At 44.5% G+C, this 23,131-nt stretch overlaps 1 protein-coding gene across 1 annotated transcript in view; it reads right to left on the bottom strand.

Annotated features, from left to right (window-relative positions):
* LOC111970246 (engulfment and cell motility protein 2-like) overlaps window positions 1–23,131 on the bottom strand; it is a 50,512-nt gene that overhangs the window by 3,531 nt on the left and 23,850 nt on the right. Inside the window, 14 exon segments of the mRNA XM_070445644.1 lie at window positions 875–952; window positions 1,186–1,268; window positions 1,647–1,754; window positions 1,904–2,016; window positions 2,177–2,340; window positions 2,622–2,758; window positions 2,994–3,102; window positions 3,356–3,460; window positions 3,687–3,806; window positions 3,928–4,050; window positions 9,966–10,016; window positions 10,419–10,454; window positions 20,373–20,451; window positions 20,759–20,910. Coding sequence (XP_070301745.1) covers window positions 875–952; window positions 1,186–1,268; window positions 1,647–1,754; window positions 1,904–2,016; window positions 2,177–2,340; window positions 2,622–2,758; window positions 2,994–3,102; window positions 3,356–3,460; window positions 3,687–3,806; window positions 3,928–4,050; window positions 9,966–10,016; window positions 10,419–10,454; window positions 20,373–20,451; window positions 20,759–20,910 — 1,458 coding nt within the window.

Below are 23,131 nucleotides of genomic sequence, written 5' to 3'. Positions count from 1 at the left end.
TGCACATGGGGTCAAAGATCGTACTTCTCGGAGAAATGTCCTCTGATCTGATGAAACAAAAATAGAACTGTTTGACCATAATGACCATCGTTATGTTTGGAGGAAAAAGGGGGAGGCTTGCAAGCCGAAGAACACCATCCCAACCGTGAAGCACAGGGGTGGCAGCATCATGTTGTGGGGGTGCTTTGCTGCAGGAGGGACTGGTGCACTTCACAAAATAGATGACATCATGAGGATGTAAAATTATGTGGATATATTGAAGCAACATCTTAAGACATCAGTCAGGAAGTTAAAGCTTGGTCGCAAATGGTTCTTCCAAATGGACAATGACCCCAAGCATACTTCCAAAGTTGTGGCAAAATGGCGTAAGGACAACAAAGTCAAGGTATTGGAGTGGCCATCACAAAGCCCTGACCTTAATCCTATAGAACATTTGTGGGCAGAACTGAAAAAGCGTGTGCGAGCAAGGAGGCCTACAAACCTGACTCAGTTACACCAGCTCTGTCAGGGGGAATGGGCCAAAATTCACCCAACTTATTGAGGGAAGATTGTGGAAGGCTACCCGAAACATTTGACCCAAGTTAAACAATTTAAAGGCAATACTACCAAATACCAATTGAGTGTATGTAAACTTCTGACCCAAGAAATAAAAGCTGAAATAAATCAGTCTACTACTATTCTGACATTTCACATTCTTAAAATAAAGTGATGATCCTAACTGACCTAAGACAGGGAATTTTTACTAGGATTAAATGTCAGGAATTGAGAAAAACTGAGTTTAAATGTATTTGGCTAAGGTGTATGTAAACTTCCGACTTCAACTGTACATGTCTTCAGAGTTGTATTTATTCTGGGGATAAAACGGGTTGCTTACCTCGTATTTGTTGGGAGCCACAAAGTTGAGGTTTTCATCAGGATCGTACAGGATGGAGAAGGCCTGCTCCAATACCTCCTACACACAGAAGAGAGAGCACATTTCATGTCCACAACTCTAATATGAACCACATGCACTAGAATGACTAGATATTCCATGGATGGACCCTGGTCAAAAGTAGTGCACTATAAAAGGGAACAGGTTGCCATTTGGGACGCAATCCATAACCATTGAGATGAATAAGAGAAAGGGCTAGTAGTTATATATCAGTCATACTAACAGGCATGCCCTCTGCTGGTAGGCTACAGTACCTTATTTTGTTTCAGTGCACTCTTCTCTTTCATGTGGGGACAGTCCTTCCCCGTCACCACTGACTTGATATCAGACACGGGGACTGCAGTGGAAGATTAGAAAGAGCAGGAAATTAAAAAGAGATGAAACAGGCATGTATCATGTATCTAGGTCAGCCACTGCACAGTTCCACGGATCTAGGCGTGATGTGGATCAGTCCGTTTTAAGACTTGGTTGTTTGCCATCCATATCTGTGCAACATCAGCTCAGAGATAGACTGAGAACAACATGAGGTGTGGCTTATGCCTAAAAAAAACTAAAACCTACAACAGACCTCAGAGCTGATGCCTTTCCATGTGCTTTTGAGACTTCACCTGATGAGCTTTAAGATAGACAACCTCACTCAAATAGTCATGATTGCACAGGGCACATCACTGTAGAGAGTCAGTGGGAGACGGAGGGTTGTAGCCAGAAGACTCACTCTTGTCGGTGAGCAGCTCAAAAGGTACTTCCCCCTGGGGAGACTCGTCCAGATCTCCATAGTGAAGCACCTTGTGGTTCAGAGACAGGCGGCAAAACCAGAACTTCTCTGAGGACAAAACAAAGGACAAAGTTAGGAATAAAGACAAAGGTAGTGATCAGTCCTATGAAGTAAATCAACAGTAAGAAAATATTTGTATTAAAACTCCAGTCAAATGCTGGCATATTTGTTATTGTGCATGTGTGTAAGGTTCTCACCTTGTCTGCGGCGGTTGCCAAGCTTGCGGAAGCAGCTTCCCTCACACAGGCGGTTCAGTCGCTGTTGCTTAATCAGCTCCAGTATCTCTGGCTGGATCCTCTCACGCAGTTCACTGCAACACACACACACAGTAGGTCTCATAGTATTGAACAGCAACCAAGACAACACTGAGGCAAGGCTAAAATAATAACATGAGGGGTTAAGAAGCCAAACACAGAGGCAGACTAATCTGATTGCCAAAGTCAAAGAGTTAACGTGGATGTGGGACTGACATGATGGGTGGTGACTGAAAGTCGTCCTGGCTCATCCTCTCTGACTGGCGCAGACGCAGGATCTCAGAGTAGCTGAGMCCTCGTAGTTTCCCTTTTAGCTGGTCCAGGGACGAGGGCTTCATAGCCAGAGTCCGGGTGATCTGCTCCCGAACCACCTGCATCACCTGGCCAACCAAGGGTTAGCAACACAATGGATTACCAACCACAGTCAACCACGCATCAGAGCCAATGGCTACATCCAAATTTCCACAAATTTCCAGTAGTGTGCACTTTAAAAGCATAGGATTGGTGTAAGCATTGGCTGGAGGGAGTTTCCACATTGTAAAATCCATACGCGAAAGTGTGCAAGTGCACACTTCCGGACAAGGGTGGAGAATTGTGACTCAGCCTATGAGGTTCAGAGATTCTGCGGTGGTCAAAGGTCCCTCGGTGGTTGAACTCTGACCTTGTTGAAGTCTTCAGCCGTGGCCCTCATCTCCTTCCAGGTCTTGTTGAGCAGTTGGATGCAGACGCAGAAGAACTCCTCCCACGCCCGGTCGTGAGTAAAGAACATGGGGTGGTAGTCGTTGCAGCCCTCATTGGCTGGAGAGAGGGAACACACACACAGTGGACGCTTATTATAACACGTGGTTGTCATGAACAGAATGAATCAGTTATCCCTCTGACGATACATGTACAATAGAACTCATGAGGTTGGCCATTCTGATTAGCTTGGAAAGCTCCAAACAGATTGAGGCTTGCTTGAATGCCATGTCAGCCGTAAAGCCATCTGTGATGTGTTGAGTCCATGTATGAGAAGTGGGAGCATTGTACTCACGCAATTCTCCCACTTGTAGTATCTCACACAGCATTCGGGTGAGCTCGATGGCACAGCGTCCGAAGGGACACTCGTGTTTGTCCTCGCGGCTGCTGTTCTCTAGAACAATCTGATGTGAGAAACACACACACTATGGTCACACTTGGGAAAACTGAATTTCGACCATTTGAAATCTTTAATTACTTTTTTCAGATTTGTTTCGTAGAAAACCTTGTGGTACAGGTTGCGTCTCAAATGGCAAGCTATTCCCTACATAGTGCACTACTTTTGACCAGGACCATGGTCAAAAGTAATGCACTATAGGTAAAAAGTAGTGCCCTATATAGGGAATAGGTTACCAATTGTGAAGAACACAGACTCACCCTGATGTAGGTGTCCTGGTGCAGCTTGGCCAGGTAGAGCATGTTGTCCAGGGCCAGCATTCCTGGAGGGGTCTGAGTAAAGTCCATGGCAGGGTTCACATGGTTCTGGAGCGACAACCGACATGAGAGTCAATGAAACAAACAGACAGACCGTAACTCCTCCTAACAACTCCTCTAGAGAGCAGCAGCTGTACCAACCCAAACAACACCTCTACAGAAGAAAACAATCCCTTTATGACCCCAAACAACCACTTTAATACATCCACACACACTCCAACTCAACACCACTAGAGAGCTATACAGATGAAAACAATCCACTAGCTGGACTCACAGTGAAGCCCAGCATCTTGTAGTCCTTGGTGTACATGGCCTTTCTCTTCTCTGTGCCACTAGGGTCATTCTCCCCATCAAACGCAATCCTGCGCAGCTCAAAAATAATGTCCCTCTGGGCCTGGAGATGGATGAGGGCAGAACATAAAATCGGTATGAATAGGGCTAAAAAGGTTCAGCTTAAAGATTCAGGGAATGCAAAAAAAGAAAATACCGCTTCTGTTAGTTTCTGGTCATTTTACCTGGTCACTGGGATCCATCTTGGTCATCATCCGTTCTTCCAAAAGGTTAAAGGTAAGCACCTGCAGCACGTACAGCTGGTGTGCCATCTCAGCTTTGATAGGTCGGTTGCCTCGGATAACATGCTGTGAAAGATAACACATATATTAGGAATTCTGGATCTGTACTGTTTTGAAAGCATCACGTTATTATGAAGGGCTGTTTAGAAAGCATCACGTTATTATAAAGGGCTGTTTAGAAAGCATCACGTTATTATAAAGGGCTGTTTAGAAAGCATCACGTTATTATGAAGGGGCTGTTTAGAAAGCATCACGTTATTAAGAAGGGCTGTTTAGAAAGCATCACGTTATTAAGAAGGGCTGTTTAGAAAGCATCCCGTTATTATGAAGGGCTGGTCTTCAGGAAAGCATCACATTATTATGAAGGGCTGTTTACGAAAGCCATCACGTTATTATGAAGGGCTGTTTTAGAAAGCATCACGTCTATTATGAGGGCTGTTTAGAAAGCATCACGTTATTATGAAGGGCTGTTTAGAAAGCATCACATTATTATGAAGGCTGTTTAGAAAGCATCACGTATTATGAAGGGGCTGTTTAGAAGCATCACGTTATTAAGGGCTGTTTAGAAAGCATCACATTATTATGAAGAGGACCTGTTTAGAAAGCATCACGTTATTATGAAGGCTGTTTAGAAAGCATCACATTATTATGAAGGACCTGTTGAAAGCATCACTTATTTATGAAGGGCTGTTTAGAAAGCTCACGTTATTATGAAGGGCTGTTTAGAAAGCATCACGTTATTATGAAGGGGCGTTTAGCAAAGTGGGATAACCTGGTATATTTATGTTTACCAATAGATGGCAGTATTGACTCAAGAGGGGGTTTGCTTCCGCTATCCGTAGCTCTTTCCTAGGTCTGCCTATATACCATGATTAAGAAAGCTTCAGTAGTTTAAGCCAGGTGCATAAGATAATGTAAAATCTAAGTTACAATTAAAGACTAAACCGTACGTAAGTCTCATGAGTCGTAATTCTAAGAAGCCTTTAAGGATACTACATATTTGGCGATGAGGATAACTATGGAGAACTGCCGTTGGTTTTTTTTGCCACGAAGTTAACGGAGTGTTTGGAGTGCGACGCGGGAGGTGAGACTCAAGTGACGGTGGAAGATTCTGAAGGCTTGATTCCCTGGATACGGGTAGGACCAATTATTGACTGTGTGAGGGGAGAAACAATCGGAAAGATGGCTTTGGCAACAATAGGCTCGCTACCACCATTTGATCCTAAAATCAGAAATGGAGGAGGTACTGTGAAATAATGGAACATTTCTTTGCTGCTAATGAAATAACTGATGCCGCTAAACAGAAACCATACTCATAAGCGTTGTCGGTGCACAGACGTACAGCTTAATGAGAAACTGTTGAGCCCAGATAAACCAGGAGAAAAGTCATTTATAGATTTTAGGCGAACTATTAAAAAATCACTTCAACCCCAAACCAGTGAAATAGTACAAAGATTCAAGTTTGATTCACGCATGAAAAAACCTACCGAATCAGTGGGGGAAATGTGGCTGAGTTGAGAAAACTAGCATTGGACTGTAACTATGGGAATACCTTATCGCAAATGCTACCGCGATCGGCTGGTATGTGGGATTAGATGACAGGATACAAATACGATTGTTATCAGAGCCTAATCTCCAGTTTGAGAATGCACTCAAACTGGCCCAGGCCATGGAGCCGCAAATAGAAATGCACTGGATTTGCAGACAAGGGGCGCAACTGCGTGCCATACAGTAAAGGAGAGCAACGTGAGCGCGTAGAATTTCATAAGAACAGAAAGCCGTGGTGCAGCAGCCAATAGAGACTGTTATCGTTGCAAAGGCAAACACGCAGCGGTTGACTGTAAATTCAAACACGGAAAGTGTTATGCATGTGGATAATAGGCCACATTGCGAGGGCGTGCCCAATAAAAAAAGCCACGGGCTGCAGAAAAGAGACGGACAGAAAACCGAATACTCCAGACGCTCTAGCTACCGCTCTAATCAAGTGAGAGAAAGTGAAAGTGAGTGCGGCAGACGCAGAGCAAGCATTCTCAATGTACAGTGTACAGGGGCGAATATGAAGAAGGTGGACCTTTCATTGTGAAATGGGAATAAATGGATTGAAGGTACGTTTTGAACTAGACACAGGATGTAGTGTCACTCTGATGAACAGGTCCAATTCTATAGGAAGTGGAAAACCGTTGAAGTGCCTAAACTGAGAGACACCCCATTAAACTCAAACGTACACAGGGAGAAGATCACTGTGATTGGAGTTGTGTGATGTTCAAGTGGAATACATGGACAAAAGAAAAATCTGCCTCTCTTAGTTAGTGGAAGGTACTGGCCCCAGCTTACTAGGAAGAGGGTGGTTGGAGAAATAAAAATAACTGGGATGAAATCAAACATGTCACCACAGAGACATTGACACTACAGCAGGTGCTTTCAAAGCATGAGTGTGTTTTCAAAGAAGAGCTAGGGACATTAAAAGGGGTCCAGCTACCATTCATGTTGCTGCTGATGCTACTCCCAGATTCTTATAGGCCAAGATCAGTTCCATATGCCATGAAGCCTAAAGTGGATGTGGAAATTGACAGACTCTTAGCAGAGGATATAATGTGTACCTGTCAAGTTTTTCTGAGTGGGCAGCCACCAGTTGTTCCCATACTAAACCAGATGGTTCAATCAGATTATGCGGTGACTATAAGCTGACTGTAAATAGAGTTTCTTCTCTGGAGCAGTACCCAATACCCAAAGTGGAGGATTTGCTTCAACGTTAACCGGAGGGCAACAGTTTACAAAACTGGACATGAGTCACGCATATCAGCAAGTGCTAATGGATAAAGCTTCACAGAAGTACCTGACCATAAACACCCACAGAGGGATGTTTACCTATAAACGCTTACCTTTCGGGGTGTCTTCTGCACCAGCTATCTTCCAAAGAACTATGGAGGGAATTCTGCAGGGGATACCCAAGGTAGCAGTTTACCTCGACGACATTCTGTCACGGAGTCACGAAGGAGGAACATCTCAGAAACTTAGGTGAAGTTTTGAGGAGGATGGAGACGCCGGTCTCCGGCTGAAGAGAGCAAGTGTACACTGTTAGCTGATGAAGTGCAGTACCTGGGTCACCAAGGTGGATGCCAAGGGGTACACACTGTCAAAGCTAAAGTGAGGGCTGTTGTGGAAGCTCCAGCTCCGACAAACGTACAGAGCTGAAAGCCTATCTAGGCTTACTGATTATTATATCGCTCCTCCCGAACCTCCTCTACCTCTTAGCTCTCTACATCAACTGTTAAGGAAGGATGGCTGGAAATGGTCAGAAAGACAGAAGAAGCTTTTGCAAAGTCAAAGTGTTTACTGCAATCAGCTGAAGTGCTAGTCCACTACTCAGCAGACAGAGATCTTATCTTATCGTGTGATGCCTCAGCGTATGTGGGGGCGTGCTAGCCCACCGATGGAGAATGGTGCCGAGAAACCTATCGGGTTCATGTCAAGAACGTTGCGCCAGCGGAGAAAAGTATTCTCAGCTGACAAGGAAGGACTGGCTGTCATATTCGGAATACAGGATTCCACAAGTACTTGTACGGGAGAACATTCAACTATTGTGACGGATCATAAACCTCTGATCTCGCTGTTCCATGAACAAAACGCAGTACCACAAATGGTCTCTCCAAGAGTTCAACGTTGGAATGTCGGCTCAGGGCCTACGCAGTACAGATAATTTACAAACCAGGTATATGACCATGGGAATGCTGATGCTCTGAGTAGGCTGCCCGTTCCAGAAATCATCAGTCAGGAAGAAGAAAATGAACCAGGTTTTGATGATCGACGTGTGTGGATGATGCACCGGGAACACAGCACAAATCAGGCAATGGACTTCAACAGATGTGACGTTATCACAAGTGCATGAATTCATCCTGAAAGTAGCTACAGTGACAGAGCCTCAGATCATGCCTTACTACACTCGCCGCTTGGCATTGAGTGTTCGAGATGGAATGTGTTCTGTGGGTTCAAGAGTAGTTATCCCACCACGAAGCGGCGGGGTTGCTACTGAAGTTGTTGCATAGTCGCATCAGGTATGTCGAGAATGAAAGGCTAGCGAGGTCATATGTCTGGTGGCCAAAGATGGACCACGATGTGGAAAATGAGGTAGCCCGTGTGAAGATTGCAGAGTAACAGGAAGTCACCACCCACCGCACCATTACATCCATGGGAATGGCCAGAAAAACCATGGACACGACTACATGTGGACTACGCTGGACCTTTCCTAGGAAAAATGTTCCTGTGCTGATTGATTCTCATTCAAAGTGGATGGATGTTTACCCCATGAACACGTCAACATCGTACGCTACGATTGAGAAGTTGAGACAAAGCTTCAGTGTTAGGATTGCCTCAAATGTTGGTTAGTGACAATGCTACTTGTTTTACAAGCACTGAATTCACAAGTTTCATGAAACAAAATGGAATTCAGCATGTAACGTCGGCCCCTTTTCACCCATCTTCAAACGGATTAGCAGAACGTGCGGTTCAGACCTTGAAGGAGGGGATGAGGAAGATGCAAGGGCCCAGCATTGAAACCAAAGGTGTCAAGATTCTTGTTTAGCTACAGGATTACTCCTCAAGCTACGACTGGGTGTCACCTGCAGAAAATGTTGATGTCAAGGAGGGTAAGGTCAACCTTGGATCTCATCAGACCAGACCTGAAATGAAAATACAACAAAAAGCAATGGAATCAAAAATGGAATCATGATACCCGAGCCAAACTCAGAAGTTTCTCAACTGGAGATGATGTCTAACAAGAAACTATGGGTTTGTCCTAAAATGGATTCCAGCTACCATTGAGGATTGCTCAGGACCAGTATCTTATACTGTGATCATCGGAAGTGGACAAAGACTAAGGAGACACGTGATCAGATCCTGAGCTCGAATTCCAGTTCCATCCGGAGATCTGGATCAATTCTTAACGAGCAGGACAGGACATTGGAACGTTCCCCAGCAGTTGCAGTTGGACAAAACCACCTGAGCCAACAATGCTCAAACTTCCTGAGACCACCAGTCCGGGACGACCTCCTCCTGTGAAGTCTCCACAAAAGGACTTTGTTTCACCATCAAGGGGTGAAGATCTGGTGGCACCAGCTACACCACCTCTGAGACGCTCTATTAGAGAGAGACGTCCGCCAGACTTTTTTCAGATCCTAAAGGAGATCATTTTTGAAAAAATGTAAATAAGATAAGCATAGCTCAGAAAGGAATTAAATTGGGTTTATTAGGCTTTTAAAGGGGGGAATGTAGTAACCTGGTATATTTATGTTTACCAATAGATGGCAGCTATGACTCAAGACGGGGGTTTGCTTTCCGCTATCCGTAGCTCTTTCCTAGGTCTGCCTATATTGACATGATTAAGAAAGCTTCAGGTAGTTTAAGCCAGGTGGCATAAGATAATGTAAAATCTAAGTTACAATTAAAGACTAAACCTACGTAAGTCTCATGAGTCGTAATTCTAAGAAGCCTTTAAGGATACTACGAAAGCATCACGTTATTGAAGAAGGGCTGTTTAGAAAGCATCACGTTATTATGAAGGGCTGTTTAGAAAGCATCACGTTATTATAAAGGGCTATTTAGAAAGCATCACGTTATTATAAAGGGCTATTTAGAAAGCATCACGTTATTATGAAGGGCTGTTTAGAAAGCATCACGGTATTATGAAGGACCTGTTTAGAAAGCATCACGGTATTATGAAGGGCTGTTTAGAAGGCATCATGTTATTATGAAGGGCTGTTTAGAAAGCATCACGTTATTATGAAGGGCTGTTTAGAAAGCATCACGTTATTATGAAGGGCTGTTTAGAAAGCGTCACGGTATTATGAAGGGCTGTTTAGAAGGCATCATGTTATTATGAAGGGCTGTTTAGAAGGCATCATGTTATTATGAAGGGCTGTTTGGTTGTGGCTCTAGTTTGTGCCATCCAAGACAAGTACACTCAGGCTTTCCCTGAAACTCACATTGAGGATGATGGATCGTAGGTGTTTCTGTGCCAGGGTGCTCGCCATCTCCTGAGAGCAAGATAGATGGACAAATACAGTGAGACTCAAAAGCGAGGCCTGGTATGGAAATAGTTAGCCAAAAAGCTTACTACCAGACAGCAACATCAAAAAGCTAATTTGAGAAAAGGCTTACAGCCATTTCACACAACCCTGAAAGGGGTTCATAACTGTTACAATTCTGTTTTTTGGGTGGGGTTACATCATGAGAAACCCTTACAGCAGTGAGACATGTCTAAGAGTGCAGAATGCAGCTGCTATCACTAGGGGGACCCAGAGTTACTATGAAAGGATTGCATAATGTATTCTTCACAGATTGATCTATGAGTGTGCAGCACACAGTTCTCTTTGGATCAGAAAGAGGGGGGGGGCTGAGGGGATGGAGTGAAGGATTGTGGAATGATGTGTACTCACTGTGAGCCGCTGGTCCAGGGGGTTAGTATGCTCCTCCTGAGGGGGGTGGGTTGGGAGGAGGGGTGCAGGCATGACGGCAATGGAAACAAAGAGTGGACACTTATAGGCACACATCACAAGTCACAGCATGCACAGTAACAGCATGGTACAGTACACCTTGGTAGTGAGGAACAGCACATCACAGCACAATATGGCATGGCAATGCACAACAGTATGTGACACAACTAGAGGTTGACAGATTAATCGGAGTGGACGATTAATTAGGGCCGATTTCAAGTTTTCATAACAATCGGTAATCGGCATTTTTGGACACCGATCATGGCCGATTACATTGCACTCCACAAGGAGACTGCGTGGCAAGCTGACTACCTGTTATGTGAGTGCAGCAAGGAGCCTAGGTAAGGTGCTAGCTAGCATTAAACGTATCTTATAAAAAAACAATCAACCTTAACATAATCACTAGTTAACTATACATGGTTGATGATATTACTAGTTTATCTAGCGTGTCCTGCGTTGCATATAATCGATGCGGTGCCTGTTAATTTATCATTGAATCATAGCCGACTTCGCCAAACGAGTGTTTTAACAAGCGCATTCGCGAAAAAAGCACTGTCGTTGCACCAATGTGTACCTAACCATAAACATCAACGCTTTTCTTAAAATCAATACACAAGTATATATTTTTAAACCTGCATATTTAGTTAATATTGCCTGCTAACATGAATTTATTTTAACTAGGGAAATTGTGTCACTTCTCTTGCGTTCTGTGCAACAGAGTCAGGCTATATGCAGCAGTTTGGGCCGCCTGGCTCGTTGCGAACTGTGTGAAGACTATTTGTTCCTAACAAAGACAGCCAACCTCGCCAAACGGGAGATGATTTAACAAAAGCGCATTTGCGAAAAAAGCACAATCGTTGCACAGAATGTACCTAACCATAAATATCAATGCCTTTCTTAAAATGAATACACAGAAGTATATATTTTTTAAACCTGCATATTTAGTTAAAAGAAATCATAAGCATTCATTCAAACAGCCCTTTCGTGCGTTTGCCAGCAGCTCTTCATTGTGCTTCAAGCATTGAGCTGTTTATGACTTCAAGCCTATCAACTCCCGAGATTAGGCTGGTGTAACCGATGTGAAATGGCTAGCTAGTTAGCGGGGTGCGCGCTAATAGCGTTTCAAATCGGTGACGTAACTGGCTCTGAGACCTTGAAGTAGTTGTTCCCCTTGCTCTGCAAGGCTGTGGCTTTTGTGGAGCGATGGGTAACGATGCTTCGAGGGTGGCTGTTGTCGATGTGTCCTGGTTCGAGCCCAGGTAGGGGCGAGGAGAGGGACGGAKGCTATACTGTTACACTGGCAATACCTAAAGTGCCTATCAGAACATCCAATAGTCAAAGGTATATGAAATACAAATGGTATAGAGAGAAATAGTCCTATAATTTCTCAAATAACAACAACCTAAAACTTCTTACCTGGGAATATTGAAGAATCATGTTAAAAGGAACCACAAGCTTTCATATGTTCTCATGTTCTGAGCAAGGAACTTAAACGTTAGCTTTTTTACATGGCACATATTGCACTTTTACTTTGTTTTTGCATTCTTTAAAAACAAATTGAACATGTTTCATTATTTATTTGAGGCTAAATTGATTTTATTGATGTATTAGGTTAAAATAAGTGTTCATTCCATTCAGTATTGTTATAATTGTCATTATTACAAATAGATAAATACATTAAAAAAATGAATAAAAAATATAAAAAATTATTATAATAATTAAAAATATTTATATTTTAAATCAGCCGATTAAATCGGTATCGGCATTTTTGGTCCTCCAATAATCGGTATCGGCGTTGAAAAATCATAGTCGGTCGACCTCTAGACACAACAGCGTAGTATGGCACAGCACTGAATGAGATGTACAACACAATGCAGTGTTGTGTGGCAATGCATGCACAGCACAGCAGAGCACAGTACAGCATAGCATGGAGTCTAGAGCCGAAAGAGCCCAGACTGACCTGCTCCTCTGGTTGTATGAATAGTATGCATGTAGGTTGGATGTCAAATTTAATCTTTGCACTTCAAAAGTGGTCCAAGGTGACTTAGCAGTTCAGACGTCTTTTTCTGTTCCGTATTGTTCGTGTCCTGTATATATATATATTTACACCTTTCTTCGCATATCTTTTATCTATTTTATTATCCAAGAACTCAACTACAAAAGCTTTCCTGCAAAAGCTTTCCTGCAACCCGCTTCACCAATTACAAAAAGTATTATTTACCTCAATCTGAAAATCCATCGTGGAAGCTAGCCAGGGGCTAATTCAGAAGCTAGCCTGAAAGCTAACCAGAAGCTACTCCGATAGCTAGCCAGAAGCTAATCTGTAGCTGCCCCGAAATTAGCCGGTTTGCTGGCTAGCGTTGGTGTTTCAGCTGCACGTTTGTGGTCATCAGCTATTCCTTTAGCTCGATAATCACCGGCACTTTTGTGCAACGCGACTCGGACCGGAGCATTCGGGACTCTTTTCTCTCAGTTTCCCCGGATTCCAGCCGCAGGCTCTGGACACTTGCACCTTGATTTCGCAGCTAGCTAGCTGCAAACCGTGTGACTATTGGCTTACGTCGACCCCGGAGCAAACTCAAATCATTCTGGAGCTAGCCAGCTGAGGAGTTCCATCACCATCCGGACCCGTTTCTTTTGTTGCTGCTGCAGATACGGAACCCCACCGGGCCTTCACGACTGACTGCCGCGACTGACTGCCGAGTTATCTGCCCGAGGGATTTATCCAACTGGCACCTCCGTCCCGACGTTACCTGAACGCTCATCTGAGGCCCGCTAATCGTTAGCTGTCTTATCGGCTGCTATTTGAACAAGTATATCGGACAACTATTATTATTAATTATTATTTATTTATTTTATTTTTTCCTTGGGTCACTAATCTATTTACCAATTTGGATTGATCCCCTCTACACACGGAACCCCACTACACGGAACCCACTAACCTACCGACGGAAACGCACGAGGTATCTACAAACAGACCTCCATCCTATGCTGCTACCGATAGCCATATACCCGGCCAGCTGTCTGGATCGCCACGACCCCAACCAACCTCTACTCACTGGACCCTTATTGATCACTCGATTAGCATGCCTCTCCTTAATGTAAATATGCTTGTCCATTGCTGTTCTGGTTAGTGTTATTGGTTTTATTTCACTGTAGAGATTCTAGCCCTGCTCTCTATACCATTACACCTCTCAGTTCCACACCACATATGCGATGACATCACCTGGTTTCAATGATGTTTCTAGAGACAATATCTCTCTCATCATCACTCAATACCTAGGTTTACCTCCACTGTATTCACATCTACCATACCTTTGTCTGTACATTATTTCTTTTAAACTATTTTATCGCCCCCAGAAACCTCCTTTTACTCTCTGCTCTAGTAGCTCTAGGGGACCAATTCTCATAGCTTTTAGCCGTACCCTTATCCTACTCCTCCTCTGGTGATGTAGAGGTGAATCAGGCCCTGCAGTACCTGGCTCCACTCCTATTCCCCAGGCGCTCTCTTTTGATGACTTTCTGATACCGTATAGCCTTGGCTTCATGCATGTTAACATTAGAAGTCCTCCTCTAAGTTTGTTTTGTCACTGCTTTAGCACACTCTGCCAACCCGGATGTTTATAGCCGTGTCTGAGATCCTGTTTAGAGACCACCAAAAATTCAGACATTTTCATCCCCAATTACAAGATTTCAGACAAGATAGAACGGCCAAAGGGGGCGGTGTTGCAATCTACTGCAAAGACTGCCTGCAGAGTTCTGTTATACTTACAGGTCTGTTCCCAAACAATTGAACTTCTACTTTTAAAAATCCACCTCTCTAAAACAAGTCTCTCACCGTTGCCGCCTGCTATAGACCACCCGTGTGCCCGCAGCCTGTGCTCTGGACACTATATGTGAACTGATTGCCCCCATCTATCTTCAGAGCTCGTGCTGCTAGGCGACCTAAATTTGAACATGCTCAACACCCCAGCCACCCTACAATCTAAGCTTGATGCCCTCAATCTCACACAAATTATCAATGAACCTACCAGGTACCACCCAATTCGTAAACTCGGGTACCCTCATAGATATCATCCTAACAAATCTGCCCTCCAAATACACCTCTGCTGTTTTCAACCAAGATCTCAGCGATCACTGCCTCATTGCCTGCATCCGTAATGGGTCAGCGGTCAACGCCTCTCACTCATCACTGTCAAACGCTCCCTGAAACACTTCAGCGAGCAGGCCTTTCTAATCGACCTGGCGGGGTATCCTGGAAGGATATTGATCTCATCCCGTCAGTAGAGGATGCCTGGTCATTTTTTTAAAATGCCTTCCTCACTATCTTGAATAAGCATCCCATTCAAGAAATTTGGAACCAGGAACAGATATAGCCCTTGGTTCTCTCCTGACCTGACTGCCCTTAACCAACAGAAAAACATCCTATGGCGTTCTGCATTAGCATCGAACAGCCCCCGTGATATGCAACTTTTCAGGGAAGCCAGAAACCAATATACACGGCAGTTAGAACAGCCAGGCTAGCTTTTTCAGCAGAAATTTGCTTCCTGCAACACAATTCAAAAAAGTTCTGGGACACCGTAAAGTCCATGGAGAATAAGAACACCTCCTCCCAGCTTCACACGCTCTGAAGATAGGAACACTGTCACCACCGACAAATCCACTATAATTGAGAATTTCAATAAGCATTTTTCTACGGCTGGCCATGCTTTCCACCTGGCTACCCTACCCCGGACAACAGCACTGCCCTCCCCTCTGCTACTCGCCCAAGCCTTCCCATTTCTCTTTCTCCCAAATACAGTCAGCTGATGTTTCTAATGAGCTGCAAAATCTGGACCTTACAAATCAGCCGGGCTAGATAATCTGGACCCTTTCTAAAATATCTGCTGAAATTTGTTGCCACCCCTATTACTAGTCTTCAACCTCTCTTTCGTGTCGTCTGAGATCCCAAAGATTGGAAAGCAGCTGCGGTTATCCCCCTCTTCAAAGGGGGGACACCCTTGACCCTAACTGCTACGACCTATATCTATCCTACCCTGCCTTTCTAAGGTCTTCGAAAGCCAAGTCAACAAACAGATTACCGCCCATTTCGAATCCCACACACCTTCTCCGCATGCAATCTGGTTTCAGAGCTGGTCATGGGTGCACCTCAGCCACGCTCAAGGTCATAAACGATATCGTAACCGCCATCGATAGGAAACAATACTGTGCAGCCGTATTCATTGACCTGGCAAGGCCTTTGACTCTGTCAATCACCACATCCTCATTGGCAGACTCGACAGCCTTGGTTTCTCTAATGATTGCCTCGCCTGGTTCACCAACTACTTCTCTGATCGAGTTCAGTGTGTCAAATCGGAGGGTCTGTTGTGGGCCTCTGGCAGTCTCTATGGGGGTGCCACAGGGTTCAATTCTTGGACGCGTCTCTTCTCTGTTTACATCAATGATGTCGCTCTTGCTGTGCGGTGATTCTCTGATCCACCTCTACGCAGACGACACTATTCTGTATACTTCTGGCCCTTCTTTTGACACTGTGTTAACAACCCTCCAGGCGAGCTTCAATGCCATACAACTCTCTTTCGTGGCCTCCACTGCTCTTAAATACAAGTAAAACCAAATGCATGCTCTTCAACGATCGCTGTTCTGCTCCTGCCCGCCTGTCCAACATACATACTTTGGACGGCTCTGACTTAGAATATGTGGACAACTACAAATACTAGGTGTCTGGTGACTGTAAACTCTCCTTCCAGACTCACATCAAACATCTCCAATCCAAAGTCAAATCTAGAATTGGCTTCCTATTCCGCAACAAAGCATCCTTTACTCATGCTGCCAAACATACCCTTGTAAAACTGACCATCCTACCAATCCTCGACTTCGGTGATGTCATTTACAAAATAGCCTACAACCCTACTCAATAAATTGGATGCAGTCTATCACAGTGCCATCCGTTTTGTCACCAACGCCCATATACTACCACCACGCGACCTGTACACTCTCGTTGGCTGGCCCTCGCTTCATACTCGTCGCAAACCCACTGGTTCCAGGTCATCTAACAGACCCTGCTAGGTAAAGTCCCCCCTTATCTCAGCTCGCTGGTCACCATAGCAGCACCTACCTGTAGCACGCGCTCCAGCAGGTATATCTCTCTAGTCACCCCCAAAACCAATTCTTCTTTGGACGCTCTCCTTCCAGTTCTCTGCTGCCAATGACTGAACGAACTACAAAAATCTCTGAACTGGAAACACCCTCTCCCTCACTAGCTTTAAGCACCAGCTGTCAGAGCAGCTCATAGATTACTGCACCTGTACATAACCCATCTACAATTTAGCCAAACAACTACCTCTTTACCTACTGTATTTATTTATTAATTTATTTTGCTCCTTCGCACCCCATTATTTCTGTCTCTACTTTGCACTTTCTTCCACTGCAAACCAACCACTCCAGTGTTTTTTTTTAGTTTTTATTTTACTTGCTGTGTTGTACTCACTTCGCCTCCATGGCTTTTTATTTTTTTATTATTTATACATATATTTGTTTGCCTTCACCTCCCTTATCTCACCTCACTTGCTCACATTGTATATAGACTTATTTTTTTTTCACTGTATTATTGATATATGTTTGTTTACTCCATGTGTAACTATGTGTTGTTGTATGTGTCGAACTGCTTTGCTTTATTTGGCCAGGTCGCAATTGTAAATGAGAACGTGTTCTCAATTTGCCTACCTGGTTAAATAAAGGTTAATAAAAATTAAATAAAAAATATGATATCTGAACTTCATTACTTTTGTAAAATAAATATATTACACTTTAGAAAAATAAAAACGCAACAATTTCAAAGATTGTACTGACTTACAGTTCATAAGGGAATCAGTCAGTTGAAATAAATGTATTAGTCCCTAATCTATGGATTTCATGACTGGGAATACAGATATGCATCTGTTGGTCACAGATACACTACATTACCAAAAGTATGTGGACACCTGATCGTCAAACATCTCTTTCCAAAATAATGGCTATTAATATGGAGTGGGTTCCCTCTTTGCTGCTATAACAGCCTCCACTCTTCTGGGAAGGCTTTCAACTGGATGTTTGAACATTGCTGTGGGGACTTGCTTCCATTCAGCCACAAGAGCATTAGTGAGGTCAGGCTGTGATGTTGGGCGATTAGGCCTGGCTCGCAGTCGGTGTTCCAATTCATCCCAAAGGTGTTTGATAGGGTTGAGGTCAGGGCTCTGTGCAGGCCAGTCAAATTATTCCACACCGATCTCGACAAACCATTTCTGTATGGACCTCGCTTTGTGCATGAGGGCATAGTCATGCTGAAAAAGGAAAGTGCCTTCCCCAATCTGTTGCCACAAAGTTGGAAGAACAGAATCGTGTGGAATGTCATTGAACACTGTAGCATTAAGATTTCCCTTGACTGGAACTAAGGGGCCTAGCCCGAACCATGAAAAACAGCCCCAGACTATTAATCCTCCTCGACCAAACTTTACAGTTGGCACTATGAATTGGGGCAGGTAGCGTTTTCCTGGCATCCGCCAAACCCAGATGCGTCAGATGGTGAAGCCTGATTCATCACTACAGAAAACACGCCTCCACTGCTCCAGAGTACAAATAGCGGTGAGATTTACACCACTCCAGCCGACACTTGGCTTTACGCATGGTGATCTTAGGTTTGTGTGTGGCTGCTCGGCCATGAAAACCCATTTCATGAAGCTCCCGACGAACAGTTCTTGTGCTGACGTTGCTTCCAGAGGCAGTTTGGAACTCACGCTTCAGCACTCGTTGATCCCGTTCTGTGAGCTTGTCTGGCCTACCACTTCGCAGCTGAGCAGTTGTTGCTCCTAGACGTTCAGCATCATCATGCTGAAACATGAGGTGATGGCAGTGGATGAATGGCATGAGAATGGGTCTCAGGATCTCGTCACGGTATCTCTGTGCATTCAAATTGCCATTAACAAAATGTAATTATGTTCATTGTCCATAGTTTATGCCTGCCTATACCATAACCCAAACACCACAATGGGACGTTGACATCAGCAAACCACTCGCCCACACACCATACATGTTGTCTGCCATCTGCCCGGTACAGTTGAAACCGGGATTCACCTGTGAAGGGCACACTTCTCTAGCGTGCCAGTGGCCAACGAAGATTAGCATTTGCCCACCTAAGTCGGTGACGACGCCYAACTGCAGTCAGGTCAGGACCCTGGTGAGGACGACAAGTACGCAGATGAGCTTCCCTGAAACGGTTTCTGACTGTTTATGCAGAAATTCTTTGGTCGCGCAAACCCACAGTTTCATCAGCTGTCCAAGTGGCTGGTCTCAGACCATTCTGCAGGTGAGGAAGCCAGATGTGGAGATCCTGGGCTGGCGTAGTTACACATGGTCTACGGTTGTGAGGCTGGTTGGACGTACTGCCAAATTCACCCAAAAAATGTTGGAAGCAGCTTATGGTAGAGAAATTTAAATTACATTCTCTGGCAACTGCTCTGGTGAACATTCCTGCAGTCAGCATGCCAATTGTATGCTCCTCAAATCTTGAGACGTCTGTGACATTGTGTTGTGTGAATAAACTGCACATTTTAGAGTAGCCTTTTATTGTCCCCAGCACAAGGTGCATTTGTGTAATGATTATGCTGTTTAATCATCTTCTTGATATGCCACAACTGTCAGGTGGATCGATTATTTTGGCAAAGGAGAAATGCTCACTAACAGGGACCAACATTTTACATATTGTATTTTTGTTCAGTGTATTTCGATAAAGTTCTGAGTCCGACAATAATTCTTTTTTTACACTGATTTCCAAATTTGACATCAAATTTAAAATAGCTTGCCTCTTAAATTGGATGATGTCAAATTTGGAAATCAAAATGTTTTATCTTTTCCCATGCATCTACCAGACAGGATGTAGGAGAAGAAAGTATTGTATGGGTGACTTCCTACATGATGTCATAGTACACAACTCTTGTATCCACATCTGTCTCACACATACTTCCTGTCGGTCTGCCATGGCAGTTTTACTCTGTTTCTCAGAGTAGAGTGGTTGCTTGACAGTTTACTTTATGATGTATAACATTTTACATTTTAGTCATTTAGCAGATGCTCTTATCTAGAGCGATTTACAGTTAAGATCTTAAAATAGCTAGGTGGGGGGTGCTGTGGGATTATTTAAGATACTCTTCAAAGAGGTAGGGGTTTCAGATGTTTTCAGAAAATGGCAGGGACTCTGTTGTCCTAGCTTCAGGGGGAAGCTGGTTCCACCATTGGGGTGCCAGGACAGAGAAGAGCTTGGACTGGGCTGAGTGGGAGCTGCCCTCCCATAGAGGTGGGAGGGCCAAGAGACCAGAGGTGGCAGAACACCACCTTTCATATTGTGTGTGCACATTTCAAGGTAAAGACTTTCTTCAATAAGGAAAATAGATGGACTGACTTAGGTGAAAATAGGTGGACTAACTAAGCATAGCATAGAGAGCAGAGCACATAATGACCAGAGATCAATAAACTCAGTGACAGTGGGGTTGGCCTATATGACATGGGTTATTTATTACTGACCATGATATGTGTGAYTGACCATGAAGTGTGATGTAACAGTGAGATGTGTATTACATTACCCTGATGTGTGTGCTAATGGCTGTACCATATATGAGACCTATGTTAAGACTTTCTAACCCTTATAGATGCTATGCATGTACGAGTGACGATGGTTGAGTGTAAATATGTTGCAGAGGACCAGTTCAGTGGGGGTTATGTACTAGTGACTAAAATATATGAAAACTGTGTTAAGACATTGTCTAACCTTTATAGGTGGTATTCATGTATGAGTGCTCGTAGTTAAGTATAACTATTTTGCAAGAGGACCCTTCCGGTGTGCTGGTAGGCAGGTACTGTACTGACCTGCCGCCTGTCCTCTGGTGCCTTGAGGAAGAGGGCGTTGATTAGTGCGATGGCGTATGTCTGGATCTCCTGATTGGACCTAAAAGTCACATCAAACACAGCAACACCAGTTAGAAGCATCTGGTTCTAGGAATTCTCACATGGGCACAAAAACATTAAGTTGCCACTGGTTAAGTGTATTAGTACAGTACTCAGATAGTATTAGTCTGGGGTTCTACACTTCTAAGCTTAGTCATAATTACAAGGAGGCAGAGCAAGGCAAGGTTTGTAATCTACGCTCTATTGCACTGACGTTAGTTACGCCACTACATTTCTACACACTAACTCCAACTACATCCCCCACACAGCTGTATGTGGGAGGCCCCAGTGCGTGTGTGTGTGCTCACACTTGCAGGTGCCCGATGAGCTGTCCAACGGTGATCTCCTGCGCCACCCGGTGGTAGAGGCTGTGGCTGTTGAGGACCATGCTTTCCAGGATGGCCAGTGAGCGCTGCAGGATGGATACGTCCACCATCGGCTGGTTCACGTAGCCCGCAATCTGACCAGACAGGAGGGGGAAATACTCCATTGAAATGGACACCTAAATCTAGAGTCTTGTTGATTARAGCTAGGTTTATGAGATAGATTTGAAAGCTGATTTACTAAGGTTTGAGATTAAGACTACATACCCCAACCAGAAACCATGGATTACAGGCAGCATACGCACTGAGCTAAAGGCTAGAGCTGCCGCTTTCAAGGAACGGGACTCTAACCCGGAAGCTATAAGAAATCCCGCTATGCCCTCCGACGAACCATCAAACAGGCAAAGCGTCAATACAGGACTAAGATCGAGTCGTACTACACCGGCTCGGACGCTCGTCGMATGTGGCAGGGCCTGCAAACCATTACAGACTACAAAGGGAAGCACAGCCGAGAGCTGCCCAGTGACACGAGCCTACCGGACGAACTACTTCTATGCTCGCTCTGAAGCAAATAACACTGAAACATGCATGAGGGCAGCAGATGTACCGAAAGACTGATCACACTCTCCACAGCCGATGCGATTAAGACCTTTAGACAGGTCAACATTCACAAGGCCGCAGGGCCAGACGGATTACCAGGACGTGTACTGCGAGCATGCGCTGACCAACTAGCAAGTGTCTTCACTGACATCTTCAACCTCTCCCTGTCCGAGTCTGTAATACCAACACGTTTTAAGATTGTGCCCAAGGACACTAAGGTAACCTGCCTAAATGACTACTGACCCGTAGCACTCACGTCTGTAGCCATGAAGTGCTTTGAAAGGCTGGTCATGGCTCACAAAAACACCATCATCCCAGAAACCCTAGACCCACTCCAATTTACATACCTCCCCAACAGATCCACAGATGATGCAGTCTCTATTGCACTCCACACTGACCTTTCCAACCTGGACAAAAGGAACACCTATGTGAGAATGCTATTCATTGACTACAGCTCAGCGTTCAACCCCATAGTGCCCTCAAAGCTCATCAATAAGCTAAGGACCCTGGGACTAAACACCTCCCTCTGCAACTGGATCKTGGACTTCCTGACAGGCCACCCCCAGGTTGTAAGGGTAGGTAACAACACACCGGCCACGCTGATCCTCAACACYGGGGCCCCTCAGGGGTGCGTGCTCAGCCAATTCCTGTACTCCCTGTTCACTCATGACTGCACGGCCAGGCACGACTCAAACACCATCATTAAATTTGCCGATGACACAACAGTGGTAGGCCTGATCACTGACAAGACAGCCTGTAGCCTATTTTTATTGTTCAGAAATGTGGTGGGTACTCTTTTTTCGCTGGACTTTATCCTGCTAACTGTTCCAAATGTTCGAACTGAATTTGGTAAAAGGGCTTTTATGTACTCTGCGCCATCGTCTTGGACCGCCTTACAAAATACTTTTAAACTGGAAGAACTTGTCCCGATTGGTATTTTTAAATCACTAATGAATGATCTTGAGACTGATTCCCTGACCTATCAATGTTTTTAGTTGGCTGTTTTTGATTTTGTTATACTTTTATGAATTCTATGGTTTTCACTAGATTACTTGTAGTTTTCATATTGTTTGTCTGTAATTTTTGTAATGACTTGGTGCTGCCTATCTTGGCCAGGACGCTCTTGAAAAATATATTTTAAATCTCAATGAGCCCTTCCTGGTTAAATAAAATGAATAAAAAAATATAGGGAGGAGGTCAGAGACCTGGCCGTGTGGTGCCAGGACAACAACCTCTCCCTCAACGTGATCAAGACAAAGGAGATGATTGTGGACTACGGGAAAAAAGAGGACCGAGTACGCCCCCATTCTCATCGACGGGGCTGCAGTGGAGCAGGTTGAGAGCTTCAAGTTCCTTGGTGTCCACATCAACAAACTAACATGGTCCAAGCACACCATGACAGTCGTGAAGGTTCTAAAGCTCCACCATCGAGAGCATCCTAACTAGTTGCATCCCTGCCTGGTATGGCAACTGCTAGGCCTCTGACCGCAAGGCACTACAGAGGGTAGTGCGAACAGCCCAGTATATCACTGGGGCCAAGCTTCCTGCCATCCAAGACCTCTATACCAGGCAGTGTCAGAGGAAGGCCCTACAAATTGTCAAAGACTCCAGCCACCCTAGTCATAGACTGTTCTCATTGCTACCACGCGGCAAGCGTTACCGGAGCGCCAAGTCTAGGTCCAAGAGGCTTCTAAACAGCTTCTACCCCAAAGCCATAGGACTCCTGAACATCTAGTCAAATGGCTACCCAGACTATTC

Source organism: Salvelinus sp. IW2-2015, linkage group LG11 (genome assembly GCF_002910315.2).
Source record: "Salvelinus sp. IW2-2015 linkage group LG11, ASM291031v2, whole genome shotgun sequence".
In the NCBI taxonomy this organism is placed as follows: domain Eukaryota; kingdom Metazoa; phylum Chordata; class Actinopteri; order Salmoniformes; family Salmonidae; genus Salvelinus; species Salvelinus sp. IW2-2015.
Note: the sequence above shows the minus strand (reverse complement) of the source record. Positions and strands in the feature narration are given on the sequence as shown.